The 19,088-nt window shown below is 47.9% G+C and overlaps 1 protein-coding gene across 1 annotated transcript; it reads right to left on the bottom strand.

Moving 5' to 3' along the window:
- Positions 1–442: 442 nt before the first annotated feature.
- Positions 443–17,156, bottom strand: RNF139 (ring finger protein 139). Its single transcript, XM_088442250.1, has 2 exons — positions 16,776–17,156; positions 443–2,483 (listed from the first exon to the last, which is right to left on the bottom strand). Exons 1-2 carry the CDS (start codon positions 16,942–16,944, stop codon positions 667–669), a joined length of 1,986 nt encoding a protein of 661 aa, XP_088298376.1. The 5' UTR covers positions 16,945–17,156; the 3' UTR covers positions 443–666.
- Between the last annotated feature and the right edge of the window lie 1,932 nt (positions 17,157–19,088).

The raw sequence follows: 19,088 nt of genomic DNA, 5'->3' as shown, positions 1-19,088 counted from the left end.
ATGAGGCTCGGGGGGGAGATGTGCTGTTCCCATTCAGTTACCTATGGATAAGCTTTCAGAGACGGCCATCATTGAGTTTAGAATGTGTTTTATGGGTTATGTAATTGGTGCCAATTTCTCAGAACAGGTCATTTAATTAAGACAACCGCTAAATATAAAAGGGGCAATCAGTTAAAAGGCTGAGGCAGCCTTCTAACTGATTGCCCTTTAAACGTAATGGGATTCTCGACCAAAATGATGCCAGTTCTCAGAAATCAGGGAAGTGTCTCAGGGATGAAAAGGGAGCACTAATGCTCTGCAACTTCCACTCCAGACCTGTAATGAGAAATGCTCTGCAGTATGTGTAATCATTGTCACATATAAAAGAATCCTGGTTTCCCGACTGTATAACCCATATCGGCTTTAAAAAAAAAAAAAGTAAGGGAAGCTGAATCAATTTTTTTTTTTAATTTCATGTACAAGAATGTACACATTTTAATTAGGTCACAAAAGAGACCAAGAGATATATTTACAGTAGCAATTAGCTGACATTATCCATTCAGACCTTGCTTCAGGGTTCCGATTGTGCTTTCAGTTACATAACAAAAGAATTCCCGATCTTAATTCCACCTTTAAATTCTGCAATACAGACACACAAACAGCAAAGAAAAACCAATAAATAAATGTTTATTTCCTCAAATTGCCAATATCGTCAGTGTGTTCCTCCTCTGCAGTGGAATGATGCTGCTCGGCCGTCCACTCTTCCTCCTCGCCTTCTGTGCTATCGTCGTCGCTTAAGTCGTGGCCATCTAGCTCGCGCTCCACGTCCCCGTTTGCAATATCTTGCGCTGGTTCCTCATTTGGCACAACAAAACCATTGTTGTTGGAAAAGGAGGCCGCCTCTTTTGGGTCGTCTTCGATGTATACTTTCTGGTGGCACATTGGGCACGTATCTTGAATGTACAACCACTTCCGAAGGCAAAGTGCGTGAAAGTAATGATGGCAGGGCGTGACGCGAGCAGACGTTCGGAACTCCTGGTAGCAGATTGCGCACACGTCGTCTATCTCGCTGGCCTCTGAAACTTTCACTTCCGGAAGGGAGTTGATTTTTTTGACGGCTGTCCTGCGGTTCATGAAAGTCTTCCACCCGTTCATTGCTTGCAAGTATATATTGAAGTACGCGTGAAGACACATCATGCAGGCTCGGATCTTGCTGCCCGACTCGAACATCATCGTGTAGGCTCCGTTTCCGAACATGATCACTCCGAAAATAAACTCTACGATGCTGCCGGTGGAACGGACGTAGTAGACGTAATCGTCCAGCTTTTCCCACACTACACTGTAGTGGCCATCAATCATGAACAGCGCGTACACAGTCAGAGAAACTATCACTTTTAAACAGAGTTCCACGCAGAACGCCGTAACGGCGAATAACCAAGTGTTCAGCGCGTGGTAGTGCCACAGGACGCAGCTAAGCAAAATTGGAAGCGCAAAGAGGAATGCTGATACCAAGAGCACTGGGAAGTGCCTGCGAAAAGAAGACACATGGGAGGCACTAAGTGACATTAACACCGGGTCGGTCATTCCATGGATAAAATGTAAGATGGCGGTCAACAAAAGGCACATGTTTCGACAGAGGCGCACAAGTCTGTCTTCGGGCTTTAGTCCGCTCAGGCCCGTTTGCAGGGCTAATATAAAAAACAGGACAGGCGCTACAAACCCCAGGCGTTTGTCCTCTTCTTCTGTAGAGCCGATGAAGGCGAGTATTGCGAGTCCCAGGTAATGTGCTAGGGAGGAGATCACTGCGCTCATTCCTAAGACGGTCAGGGTGGAATCGCACCCGCTGATGATGAGGTTGCAGACCAGTTCCCAAAAGTCTTTCCACTGTATAAAGTGGGAGTCCATGTCGGCATTGGCATTGGACAGCCTAACCATGTAGACTAAAAATACAGCTTGTGTGGCTAGTCTAGTCAGCCAAAATACTCGCAACACGTCGGGAAAGTGGACCTTCTTCCAGACGTCTTCCACCATGACTTGTAATCCATAAACCTGGTACATGTGTTTCAGCAGGAGAAATGTGTATTTGGTGGAATAGTAGAACCACTTACACCTGATGTACAGGCATACTGCAGTGTAGGTTAGCAGCACTAGGCCAGATATGAATACTAGGGTCTCCTGAACCTGGATGGGAACTTCAATGACGAAGCCAACTGCTGGGACTAAGAGGTCCAGTATTATCAGCTGGGAGTAAACGGACTGGATGTCAAACAATGTGATGAAGCCAATACTGAACGTGAGCTGCAAGGCAACAAGTGGCATCCACAGAGACGGCCCACCGGAGGGAAGAAGCCCCAGCTTGTAAGCCGAACTAGAATTCATGTGCAAAGTGGTATAGTAATTCATCAACACTGAGGTTGCAGCAATGGTGAGGGCCATACTGATGGTGTAAAACTTGAAAAGTGCTCTCCAGGACAACACCAGCACGACGATGGATGCCAGGACACCTAGGGGGAGGAAAAAATAAAATGGAGATGTAAAAAGTATTTGTACAACGCTACCTAAACAGCATGCACATTACATACAAGCATAAAACCAAGAGTCACACTACTAGTTTGCACCCCCAAATGGCACTTTGCCCAGTTTAGAGAGTGTAATTACTATAGAACATTAAATCATTGCAGCCATTACAGACTCCTATAGACAATGCTAAACCCAATCTAAGGATAGAGGTGTCGGAGGGGGCTATTTGGACCAACGATACCACATAACGCTAAACGTGTTTTGGGTACAACCTACATCGTGGTTCAGTGTACCCTACAGCTAGAATTCCCCAGGTCTGCTTAATAAACCAGACTATATGGTTTCCCTGGGCAAGGTGGCATTCCAGACAAGAAGTTTCTGTAAATCATTTCTACCATCTTACTACTTGTTTATTCAGATGATGTAGAGAAGGTAAGAAGTATAAATTGAATATACACAAGGAAATGATTGAACAAAAATATATAAATAATAATAATAAAAAACAACACACTAATGGTGGGTACACACTGGGCAATATTACTGAGAGACTGCACGATTACGACATCGTAATCGTGCAATCGCTCAGTAATCGTGCACTTTTATGTCGGAAACGACCAGCGATGCGCACTCCCGCTGGTCGTTTCCGACATTGTCCATCGCGTGAACATGCGGCACAATCTGACGACCTCGTCAGGTTGCTGCATATTGGGGAATGGGGGAGAGAGAGCCCGGCGCTGAACGATATCGTTAATGATATCGTTCAGCAGCTGTGCTCAATGTCATGAACGACATTGAGCACAGCCTGCCGGGGACACACTACACGATATCGCTCAGGGAGCATATCGTCTAGTGTGTACGCACCTTTACATACCCCAAATCTGAAAACATAATTGCAAACTATACATGTAGATTTTTACAGTATTAGTTGATGCATTGATTAGTAGCACAAGACACTTATTAACTAAAAGGCACACATCCACTAGACGATTAACTTTAGCGATTGAACGATAACGTTTAATAATAGTTTGCAAAAAATGACCAGCGATGCGCGCTCCCGCTGGTCGTTAGACATCTATCGGGCAAATATGTTGTACAACCTGACGATAACGTCAGGTTCAGCATGTTTGCAGATGATAGATGACCCTGCACTGAACGACTGCTTGGTCAGTGTAGGCACAGCACAGACTGACAAACGGCTACATGATTACAATGTCGTAATCGTGCAGTCGTTTTCATGTCTTTAAGTGGATGTGTGCCTTAACAGTTTATAGTTTGCATTAGGATTCCAGTAAACTCCCATGTGCAACAATGTCCTGTAGTGAGCTGTAACTACAGAATTACTACAAAGTAACCACCAGCAGATGGATCTGTGACTGTAGGTAGGGTCTGATTACTTGGCACGGATCACACTTGAATAATGTACATCAGCAATAGGTTAATGGTGTGTTCAGCACATTTATTCTCCTCTAACTTGCTCACCTGATGTTACAATAGCATGCAAAATCGATACTTCAAAAAGGGATGGAGTCAGGAGGCCGACCGCTGGCTTCCAGACTGTTTTATCCCGGCAAGAGACTAATGATAGGAGTCGGGAAATCATCAGCTCCAGGCCAAAATCCTGACGTCCTGCTTCCAAATTATAGGTAAGCCGGGCAATCGGGAACGGATGGCCCCGCGGAGTGGGGAGGGGGGGCGCGTTAGGTATAGGGGATCCCAGGGGAACTTAGGCATAGGCACACCCCCAGGAGGATTAGGCGAGGGGAAGGGGGGTGCGGTCAGGAACCCCCATGGGGAGGTCAGGTTTAGGCACCCCTAAAGGAGGATTAGGGGGTGGGGGCAGGATTAGGAGGTTTACTTACCTCCGTTGGGATCTCCTGCTGCCGGCGTCTGTATTTCATCGACATGACATACCGATTCCCTTCAAACACACACAACAAGTTATAGGGCTGTAAGCAGCTGAAACTTTGAGTATGCAGGAATAATACCAGTTTGTAAAGTATTGATTACCATGACACCCATCAGGTGAGAACGGCGACAGTCAGAAGACGACAGGTATGATGAGCAGACAGAAAATGTCTGATGAGAAAGTGCAGAGAGTAATAATAATAATAAAACAACCAGTATAAAGTGTAAAGCTGGGTACACACCAGTGATTGCAAATACGCGCTATAGCGCATATTTTACTCAGTATTGCAGACGGGGGACTCACTTTAAAAAGTGGCAGATTCCCCTGGGACCAGGCACAGCCGCCCTGCAGAGAAAAAGCCAGCGCTGTCATTCAAATAGATGCCGGTCGCGGGCCAATCGGAGCTCGCAGACCAGCAGCCAATCAGGAGCAGCGGCCGGTCCACAAGCTCCGATTGGCTCGCGGCCAGCGCCAGATTTGAATGATGGCAGCGCTATCTTGAAGGGCTGCAGTGCTATCCCCAGACTTCCACGTACAGCAGCGGCAAGAGGGGGTTCCCACAGCTCAAGGCAGCAAATATGCATTTAAGGGGCATGTGGGGAGGTTTGATGTTGTTGGGAGTATCAGATGGACATTCTAGGGGTATGTGTGGTGGCATGTGGGGAGGTCTGATGGGCATATTGAGAGCTCTAAAGCAAATTATGATGGAACCCATAAATGGTCAGGTAGGAACCAATATTTTAGGACCCAATATTTTTTATTCTTTTTAAAGTGGAGGGCCCCTAGGACCCACATATATTGTCACTCAGCGTGATCACTGCACACTATGCATTCCGATGCGGAACAGAATATTATATTGTGTGGATCGTATAGTGTGTACGTCTGATGGCACGTGCCTGCGGGTCATCGCATCGTCTCATCCTCGGTGCTCACAGCAGATGGGACGATGCAGTGAACGATGTTGCTAAATGAAGCGCGGAACGACACACTGCGCCATTGTCCCGCAGGCTGGGTAAACCATCATGTATTGTGTCTCCAGCTTAAGTGAAGAAAGATAGAGAAGAAAGAGAGCTACAGTGTCAGGAGAGCCCAGGGAAAGAGACAGAACTGACAGGAGAAGCTACAAGTCTCACAGGCCAGCAGCCATCTACTGTCTGAGACAAGCCCGGTGGAGCAAAGAGACAGCATTAAGCAGATCCTGAGAGATATTTATACTGTACTACAGTAAGCCAAGCTATTGATAATTAGTTACAGGAATGACTCCCAAAGTCTCTTATATCAGCATTTTTGTTCATGGTACCCCCTAGGCCAAAAGTAAATTGGGCCGACCTATCAACCTCGGTCATACACGTGGCTGCGCTTCTGTTTGTCCGCACATTTTATGATTGGCACCTGTCAGCACTGAAAGCGCTTGGTCTATCACATAGCCTATAAATGATCTGATTTTGTCCTGAACCACCAACCACAGGATGTCAAAAAAAACCCATACCCGCTGATTTACCGCATTAATTACACCGAGTCTGAGGGGAAAGATCATGTGAATTTGTAACTAATAATAGTGAGTTATTTGACAGCTTTGTAAAGACTTTAAATATACTGTAGTTCATATATATTGTCCCTGTGGTTGTCGCTGGGTTATTGCATGGCTTAGTATTAAAAAGTCTCCCATTGAGATAGATACATCTTTTTAAACAAATATAAATTAAGTAAGCAATTACATTTAAGTTAATACCAGATAAATATAGGTTTCAGTGATAACGAATGTGTGCTAATGTCATTATGATAAAGTGTAATTTAGCACAGTCAGACTTGGCTGAACTAGCTGGTTACCATGATTGGTAAATTCCTGGCTCTCTCTCATATACATAGCGTTCCCGCTAGGCTGTTTTAGCGGGGCGCGGCGCCCTGCCCTCCTTCTGGAGGGCAGAAAGCACACTGCCCTCCAGGAGGAGGGCAAAAAGCGCCCTGCCCTAACAGCCTACGGGAGCTGTTCTCACCAGCGGGACGCAGTGTCCCGCGGGTGGACAAACATGCGGTGACCCGGTCACCGCCGGAGAATAGACGCCGGGCGCATGCGCCCAGCATCTATTCTCCCTTTCTGCAGCGCTTGGGGGCTGCCCGGCATGTCCGTAAGCGCCGGGCACGACCCCAAGTATGACGAAAAGGGGACAAGTCTTATAGACATGCCCCCTTTTCATGACCACGCGCCTTTGGCGCACGCACAAGGTTGCCCTATCTAGCTCCGGCGCCCTGCCTGCCGCCGGAGCTAGAGTGAACACTATATACATACTAATATATATATACACTGCTCAAAAAAATAAAGGGAAGACTAAAATAACACATCCTAGATCTGAATTAATGAAATATTCGTATTAAATACTTTGTTATTTGCATAGTTGAATGTGCTGACAACAAAATCACACAAAAATTATCATTGGAAATCAAATTTATTAACCCATGGAGGTCTGGTTTTGGAGCCACACTCAAAATTAAAGTGGAAAAACACACTACAGGCTGCTCCAACTTTGATGTAATGTCCTTAAAACAAGTCAAACTGAGGCTCAGTAGTGTGTGTGGCCTCCACGTGCCTGTATGACCTCCCTACAACGCCTGGGCATGCTCCTGAGGGATCTCCTCCCAGACCTGGACTAAAGCATCTGCCAACTCCTGGACAGTCTGTGGTGCAACGTGGCGTTGGTGGATGGAGCGAGACATGACGTCCCAGATGTGCTCAATTGGATTCAGGTCTGGGGAACGGGCGGGCCAGTCCATAGCATCAATGCCTTCGTCTTGCAGGAACTGCTCACACACTCGAGCCACATGAGGTCTAGCACTGTCTTGCATTAGGAGGAACCCAGGGCCAACCGCACCAGCATATGGTCTCACAAGGGGTCTGAGGATCTCATCTCGGTACCTAATGGCAGTCAGGCTACCTCTAGCGAGCACATGGAGGGCTGTGCGGCCCCCCAAAGAAATGCCACCCCACACCATTACTGACCCACTGCCAAACCGGTCGTGCTGGAGGATGCTGCAGGCAGCAGAACATTCTCCTTGACGTCTCCACACTCTGTCACGTCTGTCACATGTGCTCAGTGTGAACCTGCTTTCACCTGTGAAGAGCACAGGGCGCCAGTGGCGAATTTGCCAATCTTGGTGTTCTCTGGCAAATGCCAAACGTCCTGCACGGTGTTGGGCTGTAAGCACAACCCCCACCTGTGGACGTCGGGCCCTCATACCATACTCATGGAGTCTGTTTCTGACTGTTTGAGCAGACACATGCACATTTGTGGCCTGCTGGAGGTCATTTTGCAGGGCTCTGGCAGTGCTCCTCCTGTTCCTCCTTGCACAAAGGTGGAGGTAGCGGTCCTGCTGCTGGGTTGTTGCCCTCCTACGGCCTCCTCCACATCTCCTAATGTACTGCCTGTCTCTTGGTAGCGCCTTCATGCTCTGGACACTATGCTGACAGACACAGCAAACCTTCTTGCCACAGCTCCCATTGATGTGCCATCCTGGATGAGTTGCACTACCTGAGCCACTTGTGTGGGTTGTAGACTCCGTCTCATGCTACCACTAGAGTGAAAGCACCGCCAGCATTCAAAAGTGACCAAAACATCAGCCAAAAAGCATAGGAACTGAGAAGTGGTCTGTGGTCACCACCTGCAGAACCACTCCTTTATTGGGGATGTCTTGCTAATTGCCTATAAATTTCCACCTGTTGTCAATTCCATTTGCACAACAGCATGTGAAATTGATTGTCAATCAATGTTGCTTCCTAAGTGGACAGTGATTTCACAAAAGTGTGAATGACTTGGAGTTACATTGTGTTGTTTAAGTGTTCCCTGTATTTTTGGGTAGGCTACAAAATAGCAACGTTATCCTGAGTAAAACAGAAAACCTCCTGGTCTAATTAACACATAGGGCCTGATTCAGAGCCGGACGCAATTAGCACTCGCTCGTCCAGAAAATAGGGGTGGCTATTCAAATGAACTGTTCGCTCTTTGCGGTCTGTTCCATCCTCTAAGTCTGAACTAGCTAACAAAACTTGCGGTCGTTTTATGGATAAATACGCCCCCTGGCCGCTCGCATCCTACGTCATATCCGCTATTTATTAGATTAATCGAGTACATTGACCAGCGTATGAACTGCTCACTATTCTTGTGGTTGGTTTTTGCTACCACAATCTTGCGAGCAGTTCTGGCTATAAAATAACCCAGTGACGTGGTCAATGACGCTGCTGTTTTAATTATGCACACCCATAAAACGCCCGTTTTGACCTTTAAGCACGCCTGCGTTCTGATCTCCACTCCCCGTTTTCAAGCACCTTCCCCCGTTACCACCCACATACGCCTCCTCCTGTCACTCAAATTATCAGGCATTCGCTATTTTGCGAGCACATGAATTTCAACCGCACTGACTGGTTCGCACATGCGTATAACGATCCGTACGCATGCGCAGTTGAGCAAACATCGCTCGGAGCGAACGAGCGGCCGCTTACGAGCGGCTCTGAATCAGGCCCATAGTTTATAAAATAAGCCATAAATCTGCACCCTTCCCTTTAGTTCTTATACCAAGAGAGGAGAAAGTACCAAGTGGTGCCAGTATAACTTATTGTGTAACACTACCAGTGGACTGCAGCTTTAAAAGCCAAAATTATTTAGGGTAAAGGCTGCTATATCTGGCTTTTCACATTGCACTGACCTGCTTTCTCAGACATCAAAGCCTTGCTGAGAAACCACACTGAACCACCCCATACAGATCTTATATACTTCTTAGAACACCCGCCACCAAACCGTGATCATATCACGAGACCAAACCAGCTTGTGTGCTCAGCATGGAGGTAATGAGAATGGGGACATTTGCAGACATGGCACTGAATGCGATGCTCCAGTCAGTTCAAGGACGTAAAGTCTGGTTTAAACTAGTTACAGCCACATTGGTCTTCCTGTAACAAAAATACAGGTTCTCTTTCATTTGACTACAATGTTTCATGACAAGGAAGAAATATAGGAATAACGCTGGGTACACTCTAAGGGGTCAATCCTATTACGTGCCATGATCTCGCCAGTGGCCGCACTTTACGGTAACCCAGATTCGCCAAATTTTGCAAAGAGTGCGATGTGCCGGCGGTTTAACGCCGTTGCAACGGCACATCGCGCAGAAAGCTGCCCATACAGTGCAATATGCACCTTGCTATGCGACACGCGATCCGACAGCAGTCATATCGGGCAGTCCCCACACACGGAGCAATCTGGTAGCCGACCGCCCGATATGCCAGCACCCCCTCACCCACCCGCATAGCGCTGCATGGGATCGCACCCCCAGATCAAGTGAACATGCAGTAAGATCTGGAGGTGCGATGTACAACCCCACGAGAGCGTGCACTGGCCGATATGTTCACACACGGTACGATATAGCAGCAATATGATGCCGATCCGACGGATCGGCTGCTATATCTCGCAGCGTGTATGGGCAGTTTAAGATTTGCCAGGGCATCTATTCACCCGGTGGTGATCGGTCACCGTAACTTTTCCCATGCCAGCATCCTGAGACCATTCATGTGCGGGGTTCTTTCTCAGCCAAGGGAGTGGGATCACTTACAATTTTGCCTAAGAATACAGCCATAGATAAAGAATGGTACCAAAACATCCTCCAAGAGCAACTTCTTCCAACCATCCAAGAACAGATTGGTGATGAACAATGCCTTTTCCAGCATGATGGACCACCTTGCCATAAGGCAAAAGTGATAACTAAGTGGCTCGGGGAACAAAACATCGAAATTTTTGGGTCCATGGCCAGGAAACTCCCCAGACCTTAATCCCATTGAGAACTTGTGGTCAATCCTCAAGAGGCGGGTGCACAAACAAAAACCCACAAATTCTGACAAACTCCAAGCATTGATTACGCAGGAATGGGCGGCCATCAGTCAGTATGTGGCCCAGAAGTTGATTGACAGCTTTACAGTGCGAATTGCAGAGGTCTTGAAAAAGAAGGGTCAACACTGCAAATATTGACTCTTTGCATAAACTTAATGTAATTGTCAATAAAAGCCTTTGGCATTTATGAAATGCTTGTAATGTTACTTCAGTATAACATAGTAACATCTGACAAACAGGTCTAAAAACCACTAAAGCAGCAAACTTGGTGAAAACAGATACTTGTGTCATTCTCAAAACTTTTGGCCATGGCTGAACTAAATGATCAGCAAGGATCTCAGCTGTCAACAATGCATTAATAATCTCCCAACAGACACTGGGTGTGGGGGACATTTTTTTTATTACATATACACACACACACATTATATATATATATATAATTTATTTATGTGCACTTCTGAGACACAAGAATCAGATATTCCAACTTCTCGCACAAGTTACAATCTACAGCAAGAAAGCCAACAGCAATCATGGACTCTCTGTAAAAGTGCTAATGGCTTCTGCTTTATAATTACATACAACACTAACATACTAAGTAAAGCCTGCTATCCTATGGACAATCACACAACACTCTCTGAATCTGTGTATATCTGACATGTCCCTGTGGACACAGAGAGCAAGGTCACCGCTAACGTCCTAATAATACAGCCAGTAAGATGGATACGCCCAATGCCTTGACATCTGTGTATGACATTAATGATCGCCACAGGAGGCTGGAATCCCCCTGAGAGCAATGTATTTAGGGCTGATGAAACGTTCTCAGTATGGCCGCCAGCATGCGGAGGGGAAATCATGGTCTGGCTGGGCTCCCAGGAAAAACATAGTATCCCAATAAAAATGGTATTTAGGGCAGATAGTCCCAGGGTCAGGGTCTTTCCCATATACTCAGCACACACAGGTCGTTGTAATTTCTGGAAGTCTCTCCAACAACATGGAAGAATACTGTACGAGAGAACTACGGCTCCCAAGATGTAATATTACATGGCATTTACATAAGATGAGATGTTATGTCTTACCAGGGATGCAACATACACCTTAGTGCAGGCTACAGACACATTGGGCACAGGGCAATTGGGTCACATTGGGGACCGGGCAATTGGGTCACATTGGGGACCGGGCAATTGGGTCACATTGGGGACCGGGCAATTGGGTCACATTGGGGACCGGGCAATTGGGTGCGAGCAAGAATGAACGTTGCTTCGCCCTGGTTAAAGGTACAGCGCTCAATGCAGGTCTTCTAATGAGAGGTCTCCAACGCATTACACACGATAAAATTATGTGGCAACTCGCACATAACTGAATGTACCCCCCCCCCCATCAGTCCAGTGTAGTATTACCAGTAAGAAAGATGCCAGATATAATCTATCGTTTAATAGTAAACACCACCAACAAGACTAAAAGGTGGGTACACACTTTAACGGTGGTCAGGGAACAGGGGTAAATCTGAAATTCCTGGGGGTAATGGACGGACTGCCGGGCGTGCATATGAATCATTCTATAATAGAATGATTCATATGCATGCCCGGCTGTGCCTCAGGGAAGCTCTAAGCCGGACGCCCGCTGGGATGTTATTACCAGCGGGTGCCCGGCTCCTTCCCTGCAGCGCCGTGTTAGCCGGAGTTCTCTTTCTGAACTCCAGCTTCCGACTCTCTCCATGCGCACTATGGGAGACACATCATAACGTCTCTCCCATCATGACGTCTCTCCCACGTCTCTCCGAGCGGACAGGACAGTGGCGGATGCAGGAGCAGGGATTAAGGAAAGTGATTTTTTTGTACAAGCGGCACTACAGGGGCATTATATGGGGGCATAGCTATACGATTTCCTTCCTTTCAAATCAAAGGGGTAACGTCGGCGTATCTAAATATATTTTGGGGTAAAAGGTAAAAAGTTCCCTGACCCCTGCACTATACAGATATATCTGCAGATGATGGTGGTTCAGTGTGTACGAACAACCATCATCTGTGTCCCTCCTCAAGGCTGCCGCTGTGTGTGTACGGGTGGTCTGCCGACGGCCTGTACACACCTGCCGATGGACAGATAGGTCTGCAGACATATCTGTCAAACGGCTGTGCAGCACAGCCAATGCGATGTCGGTGAACGCTGAAGTTCACCGACATATCGCGGGTACACACTGCCCGACGGGCAGCAGATACATTAGCCGATCAGTTGATCGGCCAATGTATCTGTCAGTGTGTACCCAGCTTAAAGGGTCTATTTACTAAGCAGTGTTAGGAGACAAAGTGAAAGGAGATAAGGTATCAGCCAATCGGCTCCTAACTGCCATGTCTGGCTGTGTTTGAAAAATGACAGTTGGGAGCTGATTGGCTGGTACATTATCTCCTTTCACTTTGTCTCCTAACACTGCTTAGTAAATAGACCCCTAAGTTTAAAATTCACCTTACACTTTTACATTTGTAACGGTTAATGGATGAATTAGGTAAGACAGCATTTTAGGTGTATCTGCCTTTCTGTGGTGAGAAATAACCTACAATAATACAGTGATGTGGGAGGCTCTATACCCTCAGTATTAGGCAGTAAAAAGGCATTAATGGGGTACCTTATAACCCTTGTATACAAAATCAGAGGAACTATACAGGGCATACAGTATTGGGATGGGAGGACAATAGTGTAGTTGGGGGGCAGCATACTGTATATAGACTCAAGCAGTGATGTGAGGGGGCAGAAGTAATATCAGGCAGTAATAGTGTAGAAGGAACACTATATACCCCCTGTATTGGGCAGGGCAGTAGTAGTATACTAGAGGTATTGGACAGTAACAATATACTATATAACGCCATATTAGTATCAGGCAGTAACCTATGAGCATTACGAGATAACAGTATACTATGGGCCCGATGCGGAGAGGCATGCAGGTAGCAGATGTTAGTCGCACTGGGCATGCGTCCAAGTCGCACGGAGATGCAGAACAAATTTGGGAGCAAGGGTTATGGATTTCAGCGGGCGTTCCTGGGAAGGTAACGGGAGCGGAGAGCCAGGTGCTGGCGTGTCGCTGACAGCAGCTGTGCTGACTCAGGACACCATGTTCAGACGAGAAATCGCACCTGCCACAGGGCTGGTGCAAGCTTCCGTTGTGCGACTGATGGCACGTCTGGATTGGCACCACTGCAAGTGGGTGTCTCAGTATGCACAAAGTCAGCAGCGGAATTAGCATATAAACACTGCTGCGGCAAAAGGCGCGGCCACATCTGTGTCCGACCCAGAATCAGACCCTATATATAGTGTAGAAGGGCAATATATACCCCCAGTATCAGACAGTAACAGTATAACCAGATGTATTGGGCAGTAACAATATGTTATGAGTATCAGCCAGTAATAAGAGGTAGTAATGATGGGACATACGAGTATCAGACAGTAATAGTAGAAGTATTAGGCAGTAATAGGTGTGTATCAGGCAGTAATAGGTGTGTATCAGGCAGTAATAGTAGGAGCATGGGGCAATAATAGGTGAGTATCAGGCAGTAATAGGCGTGTGTATCAGGCAGTGATAGAAGTATGAGGTAATACGGTAGTAGTAGGAGTATGGGGCAGTAACAGTGTAGAGGGGCACTATATACCACCAGTATCATGCAGTAATAGTGAGGGTGCAGGGGCAGTAAAAGTATAATTAGAAGCATCAGGCAGTAATAGGAGGAGTATGGGGGCAGTAATAGTATAACTAGAAGTATCACGCAGTAATAGGAAGAGGACGGGGGCAGTAATAGTATAACTAGAAGTATCAGGCAGTAATAGGAAGAGGACGAGGGCAGTAATAGGAGGAGTATGAGTGCAGTAATAGTATAACTAGAAGTATAAGGCAGGAATAGTAGGAGAATGGGGGCAGTAATAGTAGAACTAGAAGAATCAGGCAGTAATAGTAGGAGTACAGGTGCAGGTATAGAAGGAGTATGGGTGCAGTAATAGTAGAAGTATCAGGCAATGATACTGTAGTAGGAGTACGGGTGCAGGAATAGTAGAAGTATCAGGCAATGATACTGTAGTAGGAGTACGGGTGCAGGAATAGTAGGAGTATGGGGGCAGTAATAGTAGGGTTGAATATAATTTCCCCTTCGTCCTGGAAGTGACATGGAATGAGGGTGAAAGTGTGGTTCCAACCCCAGAAAGGTCACCAACAGAAGAAGTATGTCCACTCGCCACACTTGGGACACGGTGGCTCGCTTTGCTTGCCTCAGGTTTATATTCCCTCTATGTCCACGTGGATAGTAAGGTATGATATTGAAATAAATACACAAAAAGTCGGGCGCTCTCCACTAGGTTACAATCAAAGTCTCTTGTTAGTCTCACATGCAAAACAGTCTTGTTTGTTCAAGTAAAAATTCCAATTTCCATCTATCGACGTAGGTCGATAAAACTTTATTTTATCATTACCTACGTCGATGGATGGAAATTGGAATTTTTACTTGAACAAACAAGACTAACATGTGTGACTAACAAGAGACTTTGATTGTAACCTAGTGGAGAGCGCCCGACTTTTTGTGTATTTATTTCAGTTCATTTGGAGAAAGTGACCTCCATATTTTGAGTCTAGTGGCTGCACTCCCCATTTGGAGCGCAAATTATATTTGTTTATTTTTATAAGGTATGATATTGGACAGTAACTGACAGGGTCCGCTCAGTGAAGGGCATCTAGACAGAGGGGGCAGTAATGGTAGGAGGAGGAGTATGGGGGCAGTAATAGGAGGAGGAGTATGGGGGCAGTAATAGGAGGAGGAGTATGAGAGGCGTATGGGGGGCAGCAAGAGGAGGCGGCGTATGGGGGGCAGCAAGAGGAGGCGGCGTATGGGGGGCAGCAAGAGGAGGCGGCGTATGGGGGGCAGCAAGAGGAGGCGGCGTATGGGGGGCAGCAAGAGGAGGCGGCGTATGGGGGGCAGCAAGAGGAGGAGGCGTATGGGGGGCAGCAAGAGGAGGAGGAGTATGGGGGGCAGCAAGAGGAGGAGGAGTATGGGGGGCAGCAAGAGGAGGAGGAGTATGGGGGGCAGCAATAGGAGGAGGAGTATGGGGGGCAGCAATAGGAGGAGGAGTATGGGGGGCAGCAATAGGAGGAGGAGTATGGGGGGCAGCAATAGGAGGAGGAGTATGGGGGCAGCAATAGGAGGAGGAGTATGGGGGCAGCAATAGGAGGAGTATGGGGGCAGCAATAGGAGGAGTATGGGGGCAGCAATAGGAGGAGGAGTATGGGAGGAGTATGGGGGCAGTAATAGGAGGAGGAGTATGGGAGGAGTATGGGGGCAGTAATAGGAGGAGGAATATGGGAGGAGTATGGGGGCAGCAATAGTAGGAGTAGTATGGGGGCAGCAATAAGAGGAGTAGTATGGGGGGCAGCAATAAGAGGAGTAGTATGGGGGGCAGCAATAAGAGGAGTAGTATGGGGGGCAGCAATAAGAGGAGTAGTATGGGGGGCAGCAATAGTAGGAGTAGTATGGGGGGCAGCAATAGTAGTAGTATGGGGGGCAGTAATAGTAGGAGTAGTATGGGGGGCAGTAATAGTAGGAGTAGTATGGGGGGCAGCAATAGTAGGAGTAGTATGGGGGGCAGTAATAGTAGGAGTAGTATGGGGGGCAGTAATAGTAGGAGTAGTATGGGGGGCAGTAATAGTAGGAGTAGTATGGGGGGCAGTAATAGTAGGAGTAGTATGGGGGGCAGTAATAGTAGGAGTAGTATGGGGGGCAGTAATAGTAGGAGTAGTATGGGGGGCAGTAATAGTAGGAGTAGTATGGGGGGCAGTAATAGTAGGAGTAGTATGGGGGGCAGTAATAGTAGGAGTAGTATGGGGGGCAGTAATAGTAGGAGTAGTATGGGGGGCAGTAATAGTAGGAGTAGTATGGGGGGCAGTAATAGTAGGAGTAGTATGGGGGGCAGTAATAGTAGGAGTAGTATGGGGGGCAGTAATAGTAGGAGTAGTATGGGGGGCAGTAATAGTAGGAGTAGTATGGGGGGCAGCAATAGTAGGAGTAGTATGGGGGGCAGTAATAGTAGGAGTAGTATGGGGGGCAGTAATAGTAGGAGTAGTATGGAGGCAGTAATAGTAGGAGTAGTATGGGGGGCAGTAATAGTAGGAGTAGTATGGGGGGCAGTAATAGTAGGAGTAGTATGGGGGGCAGTAATAGTAGGAGTAGTATGGGGGGCAGTAATAGTAGGAGTAGTATGGGGGGCAGTAATAGTAGGAGTAGTATGGGGGGCAGTAATAGTAGGAGTAGTATGGGGGGCAGTAATAGTAGGAGTAGTATGGGGGGCAGTAATAGTAGGAGTAGTATGGGGGGCAGTAATAGTAGGAGTAGTATGGGGGGCAGTAATAGTAGGAGTAGTATGGGGGGCAGTAATAGTAGGAGTAGTATGGGGGGCAGTAATAGTAGGAGTAGTATGGGGGGCAGTAATAGTAGGAGTAGTATGGGGGCAGTAATGGTAGGGGCTCTCACCCAGCAGCCGGAGGACGAGCCAGAGCAGCATGGACAGGTACCCGGCAGAGCCATCATGGGACGAGTTTAACATCACGTCAATGATAAAGACCGGAGGAACCCGCAGCGCCACATCCAGCACAGCCCGGAGCCGCTGACCGAGCACCGGTACCTGCTGACGGTCCGCCATGGGTTCTAGGCCTGCCGCCCCCTCCCGGAGCTGGGGGCCTCCCCGGGGCTACTCGCCGTTGCCGGTGTACTCCTTGGCCAGCTCCATGTTCCCCCCGCACCTGCCGCCGGGCAGAGACTGCTGCGTCACCGCTGCCCGCTACGTGCCCGGACGTCCTGTCCCGTCATAGCAGCCGGAGCGCGGGGCCGGCACTGCGCATGCGCTTCACCTGCTGGGACTGACAGCGACTGTATTTATTTTTTTTCCTCTTATTTTGTAATTTGCAACTTTATTAGACTATGCTCTGAGTGACAAACACGACAGGTGTCTGTTTACCTGATATGTTCAATCACTTGCAGTTATTATATGCAGTGTGGGCCTCATTCACTGCCGATCGCAAGTTCCATTACACACGCAGTTGGACGGTTGTTGTGTACTGCACATGCGTAAATATATATATATATATATATATATATATATATATATATATATATAATAAATAATAAAAAAAATTGTCTCTCTATTTTTACAGTCATGTAAATTACATTACCCCCTGTGTACGTTTAGTATCTTCATCTTTTTCTCAATTTAGGGGATTGGGCCTGATCCTTATAGGCAGGGGCATTTCTAGAGCGGAGAGGGCCCGTGTGCAGTCTCTGACACGTGCCCTCCCCTCCTCTCTGTCTGGCAGCCGGCAGCGCACTGAGCTGTGCTCGGCCAGCGCCGGAGTTATAGACTTTGGGCACTAGAGTGTGCCCAAAGTCTATAGAGGATGCGCTGGTCACCGGGAAAATGGCTGCGGCGGCCATTTTCCCTGTACTGCGCATACGACAGGAAATTGGCCGGCGGCCATTTTTCAGTCATTTTTGCAGCGCCGGACCCCCGCGCCGACGTGGGACTCTGGAGAGGTAAGTTATTCTATGGGTGCAGGGTGTGCGGTGCGGGGCCTGTGTTCCCTGCACCAATTATAGATACGCCCCTGCTTATAGGTTGTGAATACTCCCATGTAGGGGAAAGGGCATGATCATTATGGACGGTCTTCATTCTTACGTGGGAGAATGGATAGAACCCATATGGGCTGTCTTTCCTGTAAACATCATTTCACATGTGATGCGCTGGAAGTTTTTATAGTGCACCAGGTTCAGGTGTGTTCAGTATGCTTCGGTGGCCAATCTCCCTGTAGCTAGGACAGGGCCGCAACTAGGGGGGGGCTGGAGGTGCACGTGCGCCGCTGTACCCGGTGCCAGTGACCTCCAGCCCGGTGCTGCAGAGAGGCTCCAAGTCGGACGTCCACTGGTAATATTTATAACCAGCGGGCGCCTGGCTCCTTCTCTGCAGCGACGCGGAGTAGTCGGAGCCGAAGGCTGGAGTTCTCTCCTGAACTCCAGCTTCCGGCTCTCCCCACGGGCACTATGGGACGTCATGACGTCTCCCCCAGAGTTCCGGGGAGCAGCCAGCGGACCGGACGCAACGCTGGATGCAGGAGCAGGGTTCAAGGTAAGTATTTTTTTTAATAAGCTGCACTACAGGGGCATTATTATGGGGGCATGGGTATTATCACAGGGGCATTACTTTGGGGACATGGGCATTACCACAGGGGCATTACTATGGGGGCATGGGCATTACCACAGGGGGATTACTATGGGGGCATGGGCATTACTATGGGGGCATGGGCATTACCACAGGGGCATTACTATGGGGGCTTGGGCATTACCACAGGGGCATTATTATGGGGGCATGGGCATTACTATGGGGGCATGGGCATTACCACAGGGGCATTATTATGGGGCATGGGCAATAAGGGGTATTACTAATGGGGCATGAGCACTACAGAGGCATTATTATGGGGGCATGGGAATTACCACAGGGGCATTACTATGGGGGCATGGGCATTACCACAGGGGCATTACTACGGGGGCATGGGCACTACAGGGGCATGAGCACTACAGGAGCATTACTATGGGGCATGAGCACTACAGGGGCATGAGCAGTACAGGGGCATTACTATTGGGGCATGGGCACTACAGAGGCATTACCACAGCGGCATTAATATGGGAGCATGGGCATTACCACAAGGGCATTAATATGGGAGCATGGGCTCTACAGGGGCATTACTATGGGGGTATTAACGTATGGCCATTACTATGGGGGCACTACTAAAGGGG

This window comes from Taudactylus pleione, unplaced genomic scaffold, assembly GCF_031769625.1.
Source record: "Taudactylus pleione unplaced genomic scaffold, aTauple2 ptg000306l, whole genome shotgun sequence".
Classification (NCBI taxonomy): domain Eukaryota; kingdom Metazoa; phylum Chordata; class Amphibia; order Anura; family Myobatrachidae; genus Taudactylus; species Taudactylus pleione.
This window is presented reverse-complemented; position numbering and strand designations above follow the sequence as displayed.